Raw genomic sequence first — 20,886 nt, 5'->3', positions numbered from 1 at the left:
AGATGGTATAAAGGTATGGTTCAGAAGAGAGCTGGGGCTCAAGTAGTAGAGCACTAGCCTTGAACACAAAAGCTCAGGGACAGTGCCCAGGCCCCGAGTTCAAGCCCACGAGGGACACACAGAAAAAAAGTAAGTGGACCAGAGGTTGGTGACCCTTGTGGAGAAGGAAGGAAGATGCGAGAGTGGCGTCTGTGGTGTAACAGTCTGGGGACTCTTTCTCAGGCCTGCGCTGACTGATCTGTGTCTTCCAGATGTGACAGCATGGGGGTGGACTTTGATGTGAAGACTTTCTGCCACAATTTGCGGGCAACTAAGCCTCCGTACGAGTGCCCTGTGGAGACCTGCCGCAAAGTATACAAGAGTTACAGTGGTATTGAGTACCACCTGTACCACTACGACCATGACAACCCGCCACCCCCGCAGCAGACGCCCCTCCGCAAGCACAAGAAGAAGGGTCGCCAGTCACGCCCAGCCAACAAGCAGTCACCCAGCCCCTCGGAGGTATCTCAGTCACCTGGCCGTGAGGTGATGAGCTATGCCCAGGCCCAGCGCATGGTGGAGGTAGACCTGCATGGCCGAGTACACCGCATCAGCATCTTTGACAACCTGGATGTGGTGTCAGAGGACGAGGAAGCTCCTGAGGAGGCCCCTGAGAATGGCAGCAACAAGGAGAACACAGAGACACCTGCAGCTACGCCCAAGTCGGGCAAGCATAAGAACAAGGAGAAACGGAAGGACTCCAACCACCATCACCACCACAATGCTCCAGCCAGCACTGCTCCTAAGCTGCCAGAGGTGGTGTACCGAGAGCTGGAGCAGGACACCCCTGATGCCCCGCCCCGGCCCACTTCCTATTACCGGTAAGGCCACCCCCACCTCCCACGACCGGAGAACTGGTCATGCAGGCCTCTGGAGCCAGAGAGCCAAGTAGATAGGAGAGTGGCAGGGATAAAGGATAGCACTGTCTTGCCAGGACAGTGAGAAGAACTGGCCCTCTGTGGAGGATGGCATTTAGCCTGCACAGCCACGTGTCAGGTCCTGCATTCACTGCTTTCCAGTCACTACCTTACTTTATTCTCACACCTTTTAGGCAGGTATTCTCCTTGCAAAGATGAAGAAGCCATGGTCCAGAAAATGTCCAGACAGGGGCTAGGAAGGTGGCTCAGTGGTAGAGTGCTTGCCTTGCGCATATACACACACACACACACACACACACACACACATATATATGCTGGGAAGGTGGCTCAGTGGTAGAGCGCTTGCCTTGCATGCATGAGATCCTGGGTTCGATGCCTCAGCACCACATGAGCAAAAAGAAAAAAGCCGGAAGTGGCGCTGTGGCTCAAGTGGTAGAGCGCTAGCCTTGAGCCGAAGGGCTGAGGGACAGCACCCAGGCCCAGAGTTCAGACCCCATGACCGGACCCAAAAAAAAAGGAAGAAAGTGTCCAGACCTGTCAAAAGTCACAGGCCCATAGGAACTCAGACTCAGTCCCCTCTGGTTTTTCTAGAGCTGCACTTTTCCACTGTACCTCAAAAATCTCCTTTCTCACTGTGTGACCTTGGGAATCATAGCCGGCTAGAGACCCCATCTGCAGAGCCAGTAGAATGTAATAGTCATTCATTTCACTGTGTCCTAAAAGCAGCTTGTAAGTCTGCAAAGGCCATTTTCTCCTTATTTGTTCTATGATTGTCATCTGTCTTTTAGTATGTGTAAGCAGTAGTTCCATTGCTTCTCCAGTGGCCCTTGATTTCCTTTAGTTTTTACTTTGTATCTCATTTCTTCTTAAATGTTTACTTGATCACAGTAACTCCTCTATTTAAAAAAGAGACATTATAAGGCTAAATTGCTTTAGCATAAGGTAAACTAAGTGGCAGGAATAGTGTGGTGGTAAAACTACATTCAGAAATCATAGCTGATGGGGCTGGGAAGGTGGCTTAGTGGTAGAGCACTTGCCTTGCATGCATGAGGCCCTGGGTTCGATTCCTCAGCACCACATAAGCAGAAAAAGCTGGAAGTGGGGCTGAGGCTCAAGTGGTAGAGTGCTAGTCTATAGCTGAAGAGCTGAGGGACAGCGCCCAGGTCTAGAGTTCAGGCCCCACCACTGACAAAAAATAAAATAAAATCATAGCTGAAGGATAGCAAGAAAGTAAATGTGAAACCCTTTTTTTCTTTTAAGTATTGTTCTTAGTAAGGTGTTGTACAAAAGGGTTACCATTTCATAAGTCAGGTAATGAGTGCATTTCTTTTTCGGATAATGTCACCCCTTCCTTCACTTTCCCCCAGTAGCCTCTTGTCCCTGTCCACAAGTTACACAGTTTTTGGTTTGGGTTTGGGCTTGCCAGTCCTGGGGCTTGAACTCAAGGCCTGGGCACTGTCCCTGAGCTTCTTTTGCCCAAGGTTAGCACTTTGCCACTTGAGGCCCAGTGCCACGTATGGCTTTCTCTGTTTATGTAGTACTGAGGAATTGAATCCAGGGCTTCAATGCCTGCTAGGCAAGCACTCTACCACTGAGCCACATTCCAAGCCTAAGTTACACGATTTATTGAAAAGTCTTTCTTAGAGTCTTGGCCTCCAAGGAAAAGAGAAGGTTCCTATGAGTTTGTTGAGTGTTTTTTGTTGTTTTTTTTTTTTTTTCGGTCGGTCATGGGGTTTGAACGCTGGGCCTGGGCACTGTCCCTGTGCTCTTCAGCCCAAGGTGAGCTCTCTACCACTTGAGCCACAGTGCCACTTAGGGCTTTCTAGTGGTTTATTGGAGATAAGAGACTCACAGCCTTTCCTGCCCGGGCTGGCTTTGAACCATGATCCTCAGATCTCAGCCTCCTGAGTAGCTAGGATTACAGGCGTGAGCCACCAGAAGGTCTGATGTTGAAAAGGATTTGTCATAAAGGCTCACATGTAAAAAGTAAGATATTAGTTTGTGGGTTTTTTTTTGGGGGGGGTCCGGTGGTGGGGCCTGAACTCTGGCCTGGGAGCTGTCCCTCAGCCCTTCAGCTCAAGGCTAGCACTCTACCATTTGAGCCACAGTGCCACTTCCGGCTTTTTTTTTTCTTTTTGTTTATGTGGTACTGAGGAATCAAACCTAGGGCCTCATGCATGCAAGGCAAGCGTTCTACTACTGAGCCACCTTCCCAGCCCCTAGTTTGTGTTTTTTGCACCAGTCCTGAGGCTTGAAGGTACTGGGTCCTGGCTAGCACACTACCACTTGAGCCGCCGTTCCACTTTAGCTCTTCCGTGGTTAGAGATAAGTCTCAGCCTCCTGAGTTGCTAGGATTGCAAGTGGGAGCCACCAGCACCCTGTTCATGAAGTTGTTTTTACCAAAGTGCAGTCTACATGAAGTTATGAAATCTCAGTTCCTTAAAGGCAGATGCGTAGGGACTCAGTGGTAAGTGTGTTTCCTCTTGCTTTCTTCCTCACTCGAGTCTTCATCTCCCTCTTCCTCTCTTGTGTCAGTTTAGACCAGTTTAGCCCAGTCTAATTAGCACCATGCCCATTCTCCCACTCCCAAACACGGATCCGTTTTTGGGCATCTGGTCCCTCTTAGTGACTTTAGTACTCCCAGTTTATCTCTGTTGTTTTTTTTTTTCTCCCTCCACTCAGATTCATTCTTTCCTCCTGGGGAGAAGCTCTGTTCTCAGGGGAGCAGGTCTTAGCTGTTGTGAGTTGCAGTTAGTGGGGGCAGGGGAGGGTGTTGTATGGAATTACCCCAGTTAGCAAAATTCCCCAAGTTTTGGAAGTGCTTTATAAACTTGAGATCACTTTTTGTTGTGTGAATTCTAATATGTTTCCTTAGAGGGGAGGGGGAGGTGACACGTCAGCTGGAGTGTCAGGAATTGTACATGACATTCAGCCTACCTAATCTGTGCCACAGCCTGTATTCTGAGAGCCTGGGGGGTATGTTACATACATAATGACACCCAATGTCACGTGTGTCGTGGCAGAGGAAAGGGTGAGGCATGGTACTTAAGAGTGGTGCAAGTCCTGGGAGGCTCCAAGCAGTTCACACCAGCGCTGAGTCATACCTTTGCTCAGAGTGCAGGCTGCACTCGCCCTGGGGAAGAGGTGAAGGGCCAGCGAGGAAGCCGCTTCCTGCAGATGCATTCATTCTGTCTCTTCCCTGCCACCCACATGCCTTCCAAATGAGCACTACTGAGCACTTCTTTCTGTGTGGTGATGCAGACTCAATCCTGGTCCCTGCCCTGTAGTGGAGGAGTTAAGACACACACACAGCCATACTGCAAGGCAAGGCAGGTCAAGTCTATTTGAAAGTTGATAATAAGGTTAATGTTGGGGGCTGGGAATGTGGCTTAGCAGTAGAGTGCTTGCTAGCATGCACAAAGCCCCAGGCCCGATTCCTCAGTACTACATAAACAGAAAAAGCCAGAAGTGTTGCTGTGGCTCAAGTGGTTGAGTGTAAGCCTTCAGCAAAAGCAGCTTAGAGATAGTGCCTAGGGCCCTAAGTTCAAGCCCAGGACTGGCAAAAAAAAAAAAAAAAGTTAATATTTATTCAATATTGTTCTACACTAAGCACTTCACCTATATTAAGTCATTTCATGCTTACAACAGCAGTGTGAAATTAGTTGACATGAGCACTAACACTGTACCATTGAAGAAAACAAGGCCCAGAGAACCTCAGCTCACATACCTGTTGTCCATCCTATATGGCCCAGAACCTTGGTTTTTTTTTGTTTTTTGTTTTTTGGGGGGGTCCAGTCATGGGGCCTGAACTCTGGGCCTGAGCGCTGTCCCTCAGCTCTTCAGCTCAAGGCTAGCTAGCGCTCTACCACTTGAGCCACAGCACCACTTCCAGCTTTTTTCTTTTTGCTTATGTGGTGCTGAGGAATCGAATCCAGGGCCTCATGCATGCAAGGCAAGCGATCTACCACTGAGCCACCATCCCAGCCCCTGGCCCAGAGCCTTGTGCACCTGGCTGGCTCAGCCCATTTCCCTTCTAGCAAGTGGAGGGTAGGGACAGGAACTACATTTTGCTGGTGCCAGTTCTGTGCCACTTGTTTGAGGCTGTTCATTTTTGTGATGCCATTTAATCCTGACAGCATCTTTCTAAGTAGGTGACATTATCCTCATTCTATCAGTCAAACAGGTTCAGAGGGTAGCAGTGCTGTTTTAGAGATCACAAAGTGGCAGAGTCAGGGATTTACATCCAGGTTAGAAGCTGAATTCCTGTTCTTCCGTTGCAGTTACAATATGAGTCCAGACCCCAGGAGCATGGCTAGGTTGTGGCTGCCGTGTTGTGTCCCAGCTGCCTGCAGCAGCTCTCTGCTCCAGGCCTGGGGCTTCACGGGTGCTGTAGGGTGGCGACGAACAGTGTGGTGCTGGAGATTGGATGCCGCCACCGCCGGCCACTGTCTGGGTGACCTGTCTTATTGGAAGGTTTCGTTTCTCAAAGCTACAGTTTCCTTAATAAAGACAGTAAGAAAGAGCATTGAGTGTATTGAGGCTTAGTTCAATGCCTAGCTTATAGTAAGTGCTCAGTGATTCTTAGCTATTATGATTGCTATCCGTTCAGGCTATTCAGAAAACCAACATAGTGCCTGAAGATGGCGGGAACCCTTAGCTGGTACTGTTCTGGATGAAGAAAGCCCCTAGCAGCAAGAGTCAAGGGCGTCAGCCTTTGCTGAAATGGTTTATGTGTAATTTGACAGTGATAGATAGCCAAGTACCTTTCTTCCCCTGACTCCTCTCCATGACCAGACTATCACATAGCCCTTAGCTGCCCCAAATGCCCGCTCTTCGCGAGCCTATCTACGCCTCTGGAACCCAGGGGAGGTGGTGTCATGGCAGCTTTGGGGACAGGCGCTTCGGAGAGGCAGGCCCAGGTTCGCACGCAGCTCTGCTGCTTTTTCACCAGTCAGGTGGGCAGATGCATTAATTTCCCCCAGCCTTAGGTCCCCTTTTCTACAAATCAGGAATGACCCTGGTATCTATAGATGCTGGGGTAGAGCTGAGGGCGGGAGAGAAGTGGCGACCGTGTGATGCTGAGTCGCTGGTGTGCATGCAGGTACATCGAGAAGTCTGCCGAGGAGCTGGATGAGGAAGTGGAATACGACATGGACGAGGAGGACTACATCTGGTTAGATATCATGAATGAGCGGCGGAAGACTGAGGGCGTGAGTCCCATCCCTCAGGAGATCTTTGAGTACCTAATGGACCGACTGGAGAAGGAGTCCTACTTTGAGAGTCACAATAAAGGTGACCCCAATGCACTAGTGGATGAAGACGCCGTGTGCTGCATCTGCAACGATGGCGAGTGCCAGAACAGCAATGTCATCCTCTTCTGTGACATGTGCAACCTGGCCGTGCACCAGGAGTGCTACGGCGTCCCCTACATTCCCGAGGGCCAGTGGCTGTGCCGCCGATGCCTGCAGTCACCCTCTCGAGCAGTGGACTGTGCTCTGTGCCCCAACAAGGGCGGTGCCTTCAAGCAGACCGATGACGGGCGCTGGGCCCATGTGGTGTGTGCCCTGTGGATCCCCGAGGTCTGCTTTGCCAACACGGTCTTCCTAGAGCCTATTGACAGCATCGAACACATCCCCCCAGCCCGCTGGAAGCTCACCTGCTACATTTGCAAACAGCGGGGCTCCGGGGCCTGCATCCAGTGCCATAAGGCCAACTGCTACACAGCCTTCCACGTGACATGTGCCCAGCAGGCCGGCCTCTACATGAAAATGGAGCCTGTCCGGGAGACGGGCGCCAATGGCACCTCCTTCAGCGTCCGCAAGACCGCCTACTGCGACATCCACACCCCCCCAGGCTCTGCGCGCCGCCTGCCCGCCCTGTCCCACAGTGAAGGTGACGAGGATGAGGATGAAGAGGAAGATGAGGGTAAAGGCTGGAGCTCAGAGAAGGTCAAGAAGGCCAAGGCCAAGTCCCGGATCAAGATGAAGAAAGCAAGGAAGATATTGGCAGAGAAGCGGGCAGCCGCGCCTGTGGTGTCAGTGCCTTGCATCCCACCGCACAGGTACGTGGGCTGGACCAGGTGGATGGGCAGGTAAGGGATGAAGCAGCTCTCTAGAGAGGAACTGCCAGGCCCATGAGTGGAGGGGCAAGACGGGGTTGTATTTTTCCTGTCAGAAGCTGTACAGAAGTAAATTCAAAAGAGGTTATGTTAAGTAAGTCACCCAGCTTTTCCCTAGGAGCCAGAAACTTAACTTTTACTTGGCAAACCTAACATGTTTTTTTGTTTGTTTGTTTGGGTCCAGTCGTGGAGCCTGAACTCTGGGTCTGGGTGCTGTCCCTCAGCTCTTCAGCTCAAGGCTAGCACTCTACCACCTGAGCCACAGCGCCACTTCTGGCTTTTTTCTTTTTGCTCATGTGGTGCTGAGGAATCAAACCCAGGGCCTCAGGCATGCAAGGCAAGCGCTCTACCACTAAGCCATCTTCCCAGCCCCCTAACAGATGTTTTGAACTGTTCATTTTGACAGGGTGGTTTAAGTTAGGAAGAAAGGATGGAACAGCCACAATGGGAGGGAAAAATCAGGTCTGACTATGGAAGAGAAATGAAAAGTGCGGAAGATAAGGCTCAAGAAGTGTAGCTCAGTGGAAGAGCTGTGCTTAGCTTGTGCAAGGCCCTGGGTTCAATCCTCAGCACCACCATCGCCACCCCCGAAAAGTGGAATGTAACCTGCTGTTCATCTGGGCTGTGGTCCATCATTGTTCACTTTCTTGTGCTATTTGGCTGATTCTTTCTAAGTTTCTGCTGCAGCTGTAATATAGCTTATTTGATCTTAGGCAAGAAATAAAGTACACATACTTTACCGTGACACCTTCAAAGGCTCAAGCTGAGTGGGGGGATCCCAGGGTCAAATAGTACCGGCGTACAAGTAGAGATCTGACTTAGTGTTGAAAGCTTGGTGACACCACTCTGCTTCAAGGACCCCTCCCCCAGCCTTGCTTACAGGAGACAGAGTCCCTGTTTGTCCCCTTTAAGGAGCTGTCATTGGTCACAGATCCTTTTTTAGAGACCCAAGACTCAAAAGGTTCTTCTCCTTGTCCCTATCTCCCAGACTCAGTAAAATCACCAACCGCCTGACCATCCAGCGGAAGAGCCAGTTCATGCAGAGGCTGCACAGCTACTGGACACTGAAGCGCCAGTCTCGGAACGGGGTCCCGCTGTTGAGGCGCCTGCAGACACACCTACAGTCTCAGAGGAACTGTGACCAAGTTGGGGTACCGTGTCCCAATTCCCTGTGGACTATGGAAACTAGTGCCAAAATGATGAGGGCTGAGCCTTGCACTTGTCAGAGGGCTTATGATATTTCTTCCTTTAAACTAGTCCTCGAATGGGGCTCAGAATGAAATCTTAATACACTGATCAGCTGAACGGAAAGGCATTGTTCCTATGTGTTCATTCACTCGTTTAGCAAATACAATGAGCATTGACTCATTGCCACATCCTGGAGACAGACAGCTTGAGGAGCTATCAATAAATTCTGTGCTCTCCTTTGACTTGATCTGCTCTTGACCCAAGTTCCCAGGGTGATGTTCCTCTCTCTGGCCTCCTCTCTGGCTTTCTCTTCATTTCCTGATCCCCCTTTTGCTTCTGCAGAGAGATTCTGAGGATAAGAACTGGGCCCTTAAGGAACAGCTCAAGTCCTGGCAGCGGCTCCGGCATGACCTAGAGCGAGCTCGGCTGCTGGTAGAACTGATCCGAAAGCGGGAGAAACTCAAGAGGGAGACGGTGAGTGCTCCTGGGCCGGCCCTGGTTTCACAGCGGAGCATGTGTCCTACGTGGCCTTGTGCCCGGTGCTGTCAGGCCTCCAGGAAGCAGTATGTGGCAGGAGGGTGTGCACAGAACCCTGGCAGGTGACCCAGTTGGCACATGCTAGGAGCCGAAGGGAAGGCCAGGAGCTGGGGGACATCTTCCTGCAGAGGGTAGACAGACCTGAGGGAACACCCCCAGCCTTGGGGATGGAAAATGAAGGCAAGTTTCTAAGCCAACGGGGATCATCTCTTCAGACCTCTTTGCCAAGAGACTGGCCTGGCTGGGCCTGGCTCTGGCTGATCAAGTCTTCTTTTATGTGTCAGATCAAGGTCCAGCAGATTGCCATGGAGATGCAGTTGACGCCTTTCCTCATCCTCCTTCGCAAAACCTTGGAGCAGCTCCAAGAGAAGGACACGGGCAACATCTTCAGCGAGCCGGTCCCTCTGTCTGAGGTAACCGAATTGGACGAAGTAAGAATCCCTTCCCCTCACTCCATCTTCTTTCTGTTCCTCTCCCAGTTGGACCCCTGCTGCAGGTCTGGGCCAGGGACTAGGCGGGGCCCTTGAAGAGAGGGGCTGGTGGCTCTGGGGCAGGATGAACTGGAGCCACATGTATCACCTGGACTCTGTCTTGTCCCTGTCCCACCCCAAGGCCCAGAATGGGAGGCAGTCGCACTCCTTTCCCAGAGGCAGGGACTGAGTCTGCCAAATGAATAATCCCAGGGCAGGAAGACACTTTCGGGGTGCTGAACCCTAGAACGGAGACTTAAGAGGCTCAGCACCTAAAGAACCAGCTCTGAAGCCCTAGGTCCTGACTGGCAGACTCTTCTCTCTGAAAGGTATAAAATGAGAGGCCTGAGGCAGTGCCTCTTGTACGTTTTAACGCTAAGTATACAGAGCAGCAGGAATGCAGGTGGTGTTGTTTCTAGAGGAGTCCCCTGGCCATGTAATTCAGAAGCCTCCCGCTGCTCTAGGAGGTCGATGTGCTGTATTTTTCATGATCAATCTTCAGGAGAGGAAAACAAGGCCCAGACAGGTTTAGAAGCTTGCCGAGGTCACCGAGCTTGGGACTGGCAAAGTGATGACTAGAAGCTGGCTTTCCTTTCCCCTGTGCTTCATGCCTGCCTCTTAACTGGTGGGAGGAGGTTGCTGGATGCATCTCGAGGGGAGGGGGGGTGTTAGGAGCAGGGTTCGGGGAACGAGGGCATATCTCCACTTAAGACATGCCCACCCTGCTCTCCTAGGTACCTGACTACCTTGACCACATCAAAAAGCCCATGGACTTTTTCACCATGAAGCAAAATTTGGAGGCGTACCGCTACCTGAACTTTGATGACTTTGAGGAGGACTTCAACCTCATCGTCAGCAACTGCCTCAAGTATAACGCCAAGGACACCATCTTCTACAGGGCAGCGGTGCGGCTCCGTGAGCAGGGCGGCGCTGTGCTCCGTCAGGCCCGGCGTCAGGCAGAAAAAATGGGCATTGACTTTGAGACGGGCATGCACGTCCCCCACAGCCTGCCTGGAGACGATGCCCCACGCCACCCTGCAGATGGTGGGTGATGAGTTACGCACGCACACACAGAGGCCAGTGTCAGGGAAGAACAGCTTTCCAAAAGTCCCCCCTGGGAGCAGGCAGTGTAGGCAGGTAACAGCTAGTCTGGACAGTAGCAGACTACTCCCAGGGAAGCTCCCCAAGAAGCCAGACTGAATGGATAGCAGTCCCTGCCATCCTGCATCTTGGTGCTGCTATTTTACTGAGACCTGTTCCTGGCGAGAAGCTGAGGGAGGAAGAGTGGGTTTCTTGCTGCCTGCCCAGGTTCAAGGGGCTGAATGGGCTGCCATGAGCCTGACTTTTTCCCCTCAACCCTTGCAATAGCAGAGGAAGAGCGGCTGATCCTGCTGGAGAACCAGAAGCACCTGCCAGTAGAAGACCAGCTGAAGTTGTTGCTAGAGCGACTGGACGAGGTCAATGCCAGCAAGCAGAGTGTGGGCCGCTCTCGGCGCGCGAAAATGATCAAGAAAGAGATGACAGCGTTGCGGCGGAAGCTGGCCCACCAGCGGGAAACTGGCCGGGACGGGTCTGAGCGGCATGGCCCCTCCAGCAGAGGCAGTCTGACACCCCACCCAGCAGTCTGCGACAAAGATGGCCAGACAGACAGTGCGGCGGAGGAGAGCAGCAGCCAGGAGACAAGCAAAGGTCTGAACCCCATAGCGAGATAGACCACAGAACACATCAGACTTGGGCTCTGCCACACCTGGGCAGAGGTCCTTCCTGTGAGCTAGCTGCGCTTTCTCCCTCATCCCCCATCAGGGGCCTCTTAGCTGCCTCCTCTGGCTGTTTGTATGAGTCACTGTCTTGAGTTCCATGTCCCCCAGATATCTCCCCATCTAGCTGGAGTAACGGTCCTCTATCCCCAAGTCCTGCCCTTGACATCTGCCCTTCTCACATCGGGCCCTCACCAACTCTCCTTCTCTCCTTCTCTGCTCCAGGCCTGGGTCCCAACATGTCCTCAACCCCCGCACATGAGGTGGGCAGGAGAACCTCAGTTCTGTTCTCCAAAAAGAACCCGAAGACAGCTGGACCGCCCAAGAGGCCGGGCCGCCCCCCAAAAAACCGGGAGAGCCAGATGACCCCCAGCCACGGAGGCAGTCCTGTGGGGCCCCCCCAGCTCCCCGTCATGGGCTCCCTGCGTCAGCGCAAGCGGGGTAGGAGCCCCCGGCCCAGTTCGAGCTCAGACAGCGACAGTGATAAGTCCACAGAAGACCCCCCAATGGGTGAGCCCCACCATCACCCAGCGCCCCACCCTCCCAAGAATGAGCAGAGCTGCCATTCTTCCCAGCATACCTCCAGCTACCCTTTCATTTTTCCCATAAAAGAAACAGCTAGAAGGGCCCTCAGCAGTTCTTTGCATTCCATCCCCTCATTTCTTAGTTGGGAAAACAGACCCAGAGACACTGAGACCCGTCTAGATTTCTGTCCAGGGCCCCTCTGTTGTATCACTTCACCTTTTCTCTTCTCGCCTTCCTTGGGGATCTCCTGCTGTATAAGCCATTTGTGTTCCGAGGCCAGTAGCTGCCAAGGGAAGCAAGGGGTGGGGCAGGGCTGTGGCCATGGTGGTAGACACTGCCCAGAGCTAGTGCTCCCGGCCACAATTGGAGGACCCGCGCTCAATCCCTCTCACCCTTTTGTTCTGCTTTACATCTTCCTGACTGATTCCTTTCCTCCTCCCCCTCCTCATCTAAGACTTACCAGCCAATGGCTTCAGCACTGGAAACCAGCCTGTGAAGAAGAGTTTCTTGGTGTACCGCAATGACTGCAACCTTCCCCGGAGCAGCTCCGACTCCGAGTCCAGCAGCAGTAGCAGCAGCAGTGCCGCCTCAGACCGGACCAGGTACCAACGCCTTCCATCCAGCTCAGAGCTAGCTCCTGGCATGTCTTCCAGGGCCCATGGGCCTTTCCATGCTTCTCTGCTCAAGTGGGGGAGGGGAGGTGGCAGCCATCTCTGTCTAGACTACGGTGCTTAAACCTCAAGGTCTCTGCAAGATAAATGGGCTAGGTCAGCAAAGAGAACTAGCTTGGATTAAGTTAGTAGTTTGGAACTGCCTAATGGTATTGATTTGGCCTACAGACGTAGTTGGCTTGGCCAGCAAAGTATTTTATTGTTTTTTTTTGTTTTTTATTGATAGGCTACATAAAATTTTTAGTCTCTATTCTCTTTAAAAAGAGAGGATCTGAGCCAAGTCAGATGCCAGTGCCTATAATTCTAGCTAGTGTGTGTGTGTGTGTGTGTGTGTGTGTTGGATTTATTTGGGCTTTTTTTTTTTTTTTTTTGCCAGTCCTGGGGCTTGACCTCAGGGCCTGGGCACTGACCCTGAGCTTGTTTTTTTGCTCAAGGCTAGCATTCTACCACTTGAGGCACAGCACCACTTCCGGCTTTTTCTGTGGTATTGAAGAATCAAACCCTGGGCTTCACGCATACTAGGCAAACACTCTACTACTAAGCTACATTCCCAGCCCAATTCTAGCTACTTGAAAGGCCAGGTTGAGATAGCGTTTGTGAGGAAACCTTCCCATCACTCACCCCTGATCTAATAATCTAATAGCTGGGCATGGTGATATACAACTAGTGGAAGGTTGACATCAGTAGGATCATGGTTCCAGTCCAACTCTGACAGAAGTCCAGAAGCTCCCATTTTAATAGAATCTGGGTATGGTGGCACATGCATATCATTCTAGCTAGAGCAGGAAGCAGAAAATAGGGTCATAGCTGTGGCCCAAGTGGTAAAATTCTAGCCTTGAACAAAAAAACCTCAGAAAAGTGCCAGGTACTGAGTTCAGTCCCTAGGTGGGACTGGCGCGTGCGCATATATGCACGCATGCGCGTTTGCGTATACACACACACACACACAGAAAATAAGGCTGGGGGCTGGGAAGGTGGCTCAGTGGTAGATAGCTTGCCTTGCATGCATGAGGCCCTAGGTTCAATTCCTTGGCACCACATAAGCAAAAAGAAAAAAAAAGCCGGAAGTGGCGCTGTGGCTCAAGTGGTAAAGCGCTAGCGTTGAGCTGAAGAGCTGAGGGACAGCGCCCAGGCCCAGAGTTCAGGCCCCACGACCGGACCCAAAAAAAAAAAATAAGGCTATAGTTCAGACTCTATCTCAAAAATAGCCAGAGCCAGGAAAGGACTGGAGGCATATAGTAGCACACTTGACTAGCAAGTACAAAGCCCTGAGTTCAAATACCAGTATGGCCAAAAAGCAGAGGAGGAGGAAAGGGGGAAATCTGGTCAGTATCATCTTTAGACAAGTGTGCTTTCCCCTCATTACTGAAGCAAACTTCACCTCTCATCAACCCCACCGCCACCCTAGTCCCTGAGCATGTGTGAGTTTGAACTCCTTTCTTTTTTGGCGGGGGGTGGGGAGGGGTCCGGTCATGGGCCTGAACTCTGGGCCTGGGCACACTGTCCCTCAGCTCTTCAGCTCAAGGCTAGCGCTCTACCACTTGAGCCACAGCACCACTTCCGGTTTTTTTCTTTTTGCTTATGTGGCGCTGAGGAATCGAACCCAGGGCCTCATGCATGCAAGGCAAGCGCTCTACTACTGAGCCATCTTCCCAGCCCTGGCTTTTTTCTTTTTGCTTATGTGGTGCTGAGGAATCAAACCCAGGGCCTCATTCATGCAAGGCAAGCACTCTACCACTGAGCCACCTTCCCAGCCCGAGTTTGAACTTCTTTACAGAAGTTTCTGCTTTCCAGAAGCCTAGAGTTTGGAGTGTTAAAAGGAGAAACAATACTACTGTGTCATTTCCATTCTTGCTTTTTTCCAATTGAATTTCCCTATCCTGTCCACAGCACAACACCGTCAAAACAAGGCCGGGGTAAGCCCTCTTTCTCTCGGGGCACATTCCCAGAGGATAGCAGTGAAGACACCTCAGGCACCGAGAATGAGGCCTACTCCGTGGGCACTGGCCGCGGCGTGGGCCACAGCAGTAAGTACTCTCACTCAAAGCCAGGGATGCTGGGCACCCAGTGTCAGGGCCTTGCCAGCCCTCTAGCAGCTGACCCGCCCCCTCTCTCCCGTTCCTGTGAAGTGGTGAGGAAGAGTCTGAGCCGGGGAGCCGGCTGGCTGTCAGAGGATGACGATGCTCCACTGGACGCTCTGGACCTCGTGTGGGCCAAATGCCGGGGGTATCCATCATACCCGGCACTGGTAAGCTTCCGCTTCCCTTGTCCTGCCCCTTGCTCCCCAACCCCAGCTTATCTCTGCTTAGCTGTGGAACATGGGGTTCCTCAGCAGAGGCATGCTAGACAGATGCAGCTTGAGTGTCCCAGAGAGCTCCCCGGTTTCTGCATCTCTTCCTTTACTTCCTCTTGGCTCCGTAGGCCCTGAAGTCATTCAGCCCAGGAAGCAGCCATGGGTCAGCATTACAGTCCTAGTTGTATGATGACTGTTTTCTGACCACTACACAGTCTCCAAATTCCTGGCTAGGGTATGCTTCGTGGAGCAAATGAGCTGACCCAACCTGGGCTTGTGTTATACCCTCAGATCATTGATCCAAAGATGCCCCGAGAAGGTATGTTCCACCATGGGGTTCCCATCCCTGTGCCCCCATTGGAGGTGTTGAAACTTGGAGAGCAGATGACCCAGGAAGCCCGAGAGCATCTCTACCTCGTTCTCTTCTTCGATAACAAGCGAACCTGGTAAGGAAGGGGGGCCATCTGGTATGACTCACAGCCACAGAGGCAATCCTGAGTGGTATGGGGGCGGACTAAAGAAACTCTAGCAACAGACAGACGACCGAGTCTGTGACAGAGCAGTGGGGGAGGGAGGTGGAACAGATCTTGAGCAAAGGGGTTGTGTTAGCCACGAGTCTTAATAGGCTGAGTGGGCACTAACGCACAAGTTATTGTTAGAAACCAAAGGACCAGTGACAATGACAAACCCACATGGAAGCTCTAGCCCCTTCTTCCATGGTGACAAGATAATGATAAAGTAGGTATAAACATTAAGCTATAAATCCTTGCTCTGTCGAACTTGCATGTGTAGTCTGTTAATAGCCCACAGATGATAGTGAAGTCTGTCTGTAGCCTATGGGACAGGACACCTATTTCTGCTTAAGTCAGAGCTCCATATTTTTACACAAATAGCCTATGGTGATCCTAGTTCAACTGTTGATTAGGCTCACCTAGCCCCCTCCCAGTTGTCAGCAGTCTCTTGAGGAAAGGGATGTGGGTCTTTTTATTGTAGAATTCAGGGTCTTAAGTTTGCCCACTTGAGTCCCACTTCAGCCCCTTCCCGTTTTCTTGTGTGTGCCAGTACTGGGGCTTGAACTCAAGGCTTTACACTCTTGCTTAGCTTTTCCACTAGTGGCTGGTGCTGTGCCATTTGAGCCACCCTTCCACTTCTTCCAGCTATTTGCTGGTTATTTGGAGATTAGTCTCCGATTTGGCTGCCCAGGCTGGTGCTGAACCATAATTCTCAGATTGCAGCCTCACAAGTAGCTAGAACAATAGATATGAGCCACCCTTGCCCAGCTCTTTCTTTTTTTAGATAGTATCTTGCTTGCACTTGTTGCCCAGGGCTGGTTTCTGGCGCAAGTAACTGGGATTACAGGTATTTACCATCATTGCTCACTTAATGTGTTGAAAGGGGGGGTCTGCTAACTTTGCCTAGGACTTTGTACCATAGTTCTCCTGATCTCTGCCTCCCAAGTAGTTGAAATTAGTGGTGTGCATTATTTCCAGCTAGGACTGTTTCTTAATCTCCTAGAGATCGTGACCAGTTATGGGACCCAGGAGGTATTGCTGAATGACTGCTTGTTGTCTCTGAGATAATTTATTTGATCTTCACCTTGTCCTATAGGCAGTGGTTGCCCAGGACAAAGCTGGTTCCTCTTGGTGTGAACCAGGACCTAGACAAAGAGAAGATGCTGGAGGGCCGCAAGTCCAACATCCGCAAGTCAGTACAGATCGCCTACCACAGGGCCCTGCAGCACCGCAGCAAGGTGCAGGGTGAGCAGAGCAGTGAGACCAGCGATAGCGACTGACCTTGCCCAGCAGAACACAACCAACAGTGCCCTAGGACCTCTCTCTTTCCCTTGCTCATTGCCCTGGAGTGGCTCCAGCCTCTGCACTGACTCATTCCTGGTCTTGGGGCCAGTCTCAGGGGAAGCTGGGCTGGGGGAGGTCCCTCCTGCCCTGAGTGCAGCTGGACTGTACAGAACACTCCAAGGGCCTGTGGTGACTTAGTGCAAGGAGAGGGGAGGTCCCACAGGTCAAAAAGAGCTCCAGAGACTATGGCATTGCAAAGCAGGGTGGTGGGCCAAGGTTAGGACACTGCATAAAACAGACCTGCCAGCACCTCTGCCTGCTCATGCTAGGAGAATCTATAACTGCCTAGAGGCCTAAGGCCCCTGAAGGTGGTGAGGTGAGCGGGCATCTTCCCAGCCTAGCAGTGGGACGGATGTCTGTCGAGCCCAGAAGAGGGACACTAGGTGACCCCTCCCAAGCTGTTGTATATACTGTAATTATTGGAGAATTTAAATTATTCTCATTTGTAACTGCGTTTCCGGGTCGCGCCAGAGTCATTTGGTACTAAAAAGACAGGGCCTTGTCCCTATTTCCCTTCTCTTTCCCATAGATTCCCCTACCTTTCAAACTGGTTTGTATTTATTTCAAAGGAAAATATATTGATTCTTAGTAAATAAAGTCTATTTAGAATTCTTTGTTCTTATACCAGGGCAAAGGGATTCAAAGGGAAGGGGAGGTGTGCTATATACCAAGACTGGTTATAATAGGGCCCAAGTGGTTGTTGGCCTCTGTGCCTGCTAGTTACACAACACAGCAGGCAGATAAAAGGAGCATTCCCATTTCCATGGTACATGGAGAGCAGCATGTCCTAAACTGGAAGCACCTTTAGATACAGTTTTGTTTAATCTGTTACAGTATCAATGGGTAGGTTAATAATAAGCTGGTTTCCAGATTTGGAGGCTTAGAAAAGTTAAGTGAGGGCTGGGAAGGTGGCTCAATGGTAGAGCGCTTGCCTTGCATGCCTGAGGCCCTGGGTTCCATTCCTCAGCACCACATAAGGAAAAAGAAAAAAGCCGGAAGCGGCCAGCGCCATGGCTCAAGTGGTAGAGCGCTAGCCTTGAGCTGGAGAGCTGAGGGACAGTGCCCAGGCCCAGAGTTCAGGCCCCACAACCGGACCCTAAATAAATAAAAAAATGTATGACATTATGAGCACTCATTAAAGACGTAAAGACAAGTTGTTAGCTTTTAAGTAGAGTATAATTTCAGACCCTTTACAGTTCTAGACATTGGTTTAGAACTGGGCTGGGAAGGTGGCTCAGTGGTAGAGTGCTTGCCTTGCATGCCTGAGGCCCTGGGTTCAATTCCTCAGCACCACATAAGCAAAAAGAAAAAAAAGCCAGAAGTGGTGCTATGGCTCAAGTGGTAGAGCGCTAACCTTCACCTGAAGAGCTGAGGGACAGTGCCCAGGCCCCATGACAGGACCCCAAAAAAAGAAAAGAAAAGTGAGGTTGGGAAGGTGGCTCAGTGGTAGAGTGCTTGCCTTGCATGCATGAGGCCCTGGGTTCAATTCTCTGCACCACATAAGCAGAAAAAGCCAGAAGTGACCGACAAAAAAAAAGTGGACTTGCCTGTGTTACCACAACTAGGATAAGATTAAGCTCAGATCTAGGTCTGGAAAGCTGCCAGTGGCTCTGTAGTGTGCCGAACCACCAAGCAGAGTCCACTGCTGTTTCCTTTTCGGCCTGCTCAGCTTTGTCCTTTGCCAGAAGCAAGGCCCAAGTGCTTCAGTTATGAGGCTGGTACCTTCCTCCTTCTTAAAGCACCGGGGAGCAATATAGAGGTGTAAAGGGTGGCTTTCCTTCCCCAACCTGGACACCTTTTCCAATTCCAACAATACTTTAAGGGGTGCCTTCCACACACTGAGCACCTGTGGGTGGCGTTCCACAGATGACAGTCACAGAATGACAAGACTGCCCAAGCCTTGCAGCCAGCGGAGAAGCAAGACACCGTGCGGCACGACAATGCTTTCAACAGCTGCAGAGGAGGCCCTCGGGGAGCCTCGGCCTAAACTGGATACCCCCATCACTGCTACGGGCTAGAACTGTCCCCGGCCCCGGATTCTGATCTCTCCTAGTTGCCTTGTCTTCCTCTAGTTAGGAACGATTTGGCCGGGCGCCAGTGGCTCACGCCTGTACTATCTGCGCAGGAGGCCGAGACCTGAGAATCGCGATTCAAAGCCAGCCTAGGCAGGAAAGTCTGTGAGACGCCTCTCCAAAAAACCAGCAGAAACCATCCTTCCTCTGTGCAACGGCAGGTGTGCCCGGCTGAGCCGCCGCCCCCGAGGCCCCTGGGCCCGGCTCCGGAGACGCTCCCACGCGGGGGAAGGGGCGGGGGGCGGGCTGGAAGCTTCCGAGACACGAAGGCCTGGGAACCCGAGCCCAAATGAGGTCAGGCCGCCGAGGAGAGAACGCACGGCGGGTCCGACGCGCGCCAACCTCGTCAGCGCACCGAGGGCCGGCCTCCGCGTCGCGCCCGAGCTCTCATTGGTGCCGCACTCTCCCTTCCTCCTCGGATTGGCTACCTCTGAGGTTTACTTCCGGTCCTCGGGAAAGCCGCTCTCCGAGGGTTCGCCAACCAACGTCGCGCCCGGGCTCTCATTGGTGGCGTACTCTCACTTCCTCCTCGGATTGGCTACCTCTGAGCTTTACTTCCGGTCCTCGGGAAAGCCGCTCTCCGAGGGTCCGCCCACCAACGTCGCGCCCGGGCTCTCATTGGTGGCGTACTCTCACTTCCTCCTCGGATTGGCTACCTCTGAGCCTTACTTCCGCCCCCCGAGAAAGCGGTGAAACAGGCTCGCGCTTCCTTCTAAAAGCTTCTGTCCCTGTGGAGTCGCGGAGCGCGCGCCGAGGTTCTGGGGCGGGAAGCTCACGTCGGAAGGAGTGGTCGAGGGAGGGGCAAGGCTAGCAGGCGGGCGGGAGAGGAGGAATCGAATGAGAGAAGGAGGGACCTAAGATGAGGCTCCGTGCTGGGCCGGGTGGGCGGAGCCTGGGGGCGTGGCCCTGCAGCGCGGTGTTCGGGCCGCCGCGGGGCGGGCGCTGCTCTCCTGAAGGTGGCTTCTGCCTGGTGGCTCATGAGGCACCGGACTCTGGCCTCCAGCCCGACTCTCTGGGCCTCCATCCCCTGTCCACGCTCTGAGCTGCGCCTGGACCTGGTTTTAGCTTCTGGACAGTCCTTTCGGTGGGTGACTGCGTCGGGTGTGGGGGGAGGATGGCCCCTTCTCGGGACTTTGGCTCGACTTTCCCCATCAGGGCTGCAAAGGAACGTTGGGGAGGATGGATGGAAGGGGAAGCCCTGGTGGCAGGCCTGCTACCCCTCTATAAAGTAGAGGTACCAAGTGCAGTGCTGCGAGGACCATGCGATAAAACCACTGAAAAGTTCACCATTTTCACTTTATAGTTAGTAAACCTCTTTTGCGAATGGGGCAGCTCTAAGACTGGAGGTGTACCCCAAAGGAAAGGAAACCCATATATAGCCTGTCGCTCTGCACCCGGGTGCTTAGGTGGAGGGAGCATAGCCCTGCACACTGGAGTGGCGTACTGGAGAGCCGAGTATGGACACTGACTCAAACGGAAGGGCGGCTTTTCTGCACTGTGTACCGAGAGAACGAGGATTGGAGTGGCAGGCCGACATTGGAGGAGCTGAAGGCCATCCGAGAATACTTCCAGCTGGATGTCAGCTTGGCTCAACTGTACAGACATTGGGGTTCTGTGGACCCCCACTTCCAAGACGTGGCTCAGAAATTCCAAGGTGAGTACAAGACCTGGGCAGAGAGAGGTTGGGGTTCTATGTGCATTGGTTATTTCTCTATGATGAGGCCTCACTGTAAAATGGAGGTTGCAATATACCACATGGGATCTTAAGAATCAAAGGACCTAATAAGTGTAAAGTGTGTGTGTGTGTGTAATAATTCCTGGCACATTGTAAATTTTTTTTCCTGGGTGCTGTCCCTGCGCTTTTTCAGCTCAAGGATAGCACTCTACCATTTTGAGCCACAGTTCACTTCTGGTTTGGGGGTGGTTAATGGGAGATTAGAGTCTCTTGGACTTTCCTACCAGGGCTGGCTTCCAACTTCAATCCTCAGATCTCCGCCGCCTGACTAGCTAGGATTACAGCTAGCTGCCCACACCTGGCTCATTACTAGTGTGGCCTGATTGGATGTGACTCCATTCATTCTGCAAACGAGAAAGCATGTGCTATGTGACTGGAGATATTAACAAAAAACAGTATGTTAATCTCATTGTGCTTTTAGTGTGCATGTGTGTACATGCCATTATTTGGGGCTTAAACTCAGGATGGGTGTTGTGCCTTAGCTTTGTCTTTCAAGGCTCATGCTTTACCACTGGAGCCACACTTCCACTTCTGGCCTTTTGCTAATTAATTGGGCTTCTCTGCCCAATCTGGCTTTGAACCACAATCCTCAGATCTCAGCCTCCAGAGTAGCTAGGATTACAGGTATGAATCACCAGCGTCTGGCTCATTGTGGGTTATTGATGAGATGCTATGAGAAATGAGAGCTGTAGTGTTCCTTTCTCTAAAATTTTCTTTTTCGTTTTTTTTTTTTTTGCCTCTCATGGG

General features: G+C 52.0%; 2 protein-coding genes across 9 annotated transcripts in view; both read left to right on the top strand.

Annotated features, from left to right (window-relative positions):
* Window positions 1-254: 254 nt before the first annotated feature.
* On the top strand, window positions 255-16,919 carry Brpf1 (bromodomain and PHD finger containing, 1). Of its 8 annotated transcripts, none has more exons than XM_013010531.1 (13): window positions 255-860; window positions 6,019-6,978; window positions 8,024-8,186; window positions 8,566-8,697; window positions 9,045-9,173; window positions 9,965-10,274; window positions 10,599-10,919; window positions 11,213-11,497; window positions 11,967-12,114; window positions 14,074-14,210; window positions 14,313-14,431; window positions 14,768-14,922; window positions 16,085-16,919. In XM_013010531.1, exons 1-13 carry the CDS (start codon window positions 262-264, stop codon window positions 16,266-16,268), a joined length of 3,642 nt encoding a protein of 1,213 aa, XP_012865985.1. In that variant the 5' UTR covers window positions 255-261; the 3' UTR covers window positions 16,269-16,919. The 8 variants fall into 8 exon arrangements, with proteins under 8 accessions (XP_012865985.1, XP_012865982.1, XP_012865984.1 ...); XM_013010530.1 differs by having other exon boundaries at window positions 257-860; window positions 9,045-9,191; XM_013010528.1 differs by having other exon boundaries at window positions 14,074-14,431; window positions 16,085-16,822.
* Window positions 16,920-19,218: 2,299 nt separating this feature from the next.
* Ogg1 (8-oxoguanine DNA glycosylase) overlaps window positions 19,219-20,886 on the top strand; it is a 6,380-nt gene continuing 4,712 nt past the window's right edge. Inside the window, exons 1-2 of the mRNA XM_013010350.1 lie at window positions 19,219-19,488; window positions 19,811-20,058. Of these exons, the coding sequence (XP_012865804.1) occupies window positions 19,382-19,488; window positions 19,811-20,058 (355 nt within the window). The 5' untranslated portion in view covers window positions 19,219-19,381. The remainder of the gene's footprint in view (window positions 19,489-19,810; window positions 20,059-20,886) is intronic.

Source organism: Dipodomys ordii, unplaced genomic scaffold, assembly GCF_000151885.1.
Source record: "Dipodomys ordii isolate 6190 unplaced genomic scaffold, Dord_2.0 Scaffold12, whole genome shotgun sequence".
NCBI lineage: Eukaryota > Metazoa > Chordata > Mammalia > Rodentia > Heteromyidae > Dipodomys > Dipodomys ordii.
The sequence above is the reverse complement of the archived record's forward strand: the minus strand, read 5'-3'. Positions and strand labels throughout refer to the sequence as shown.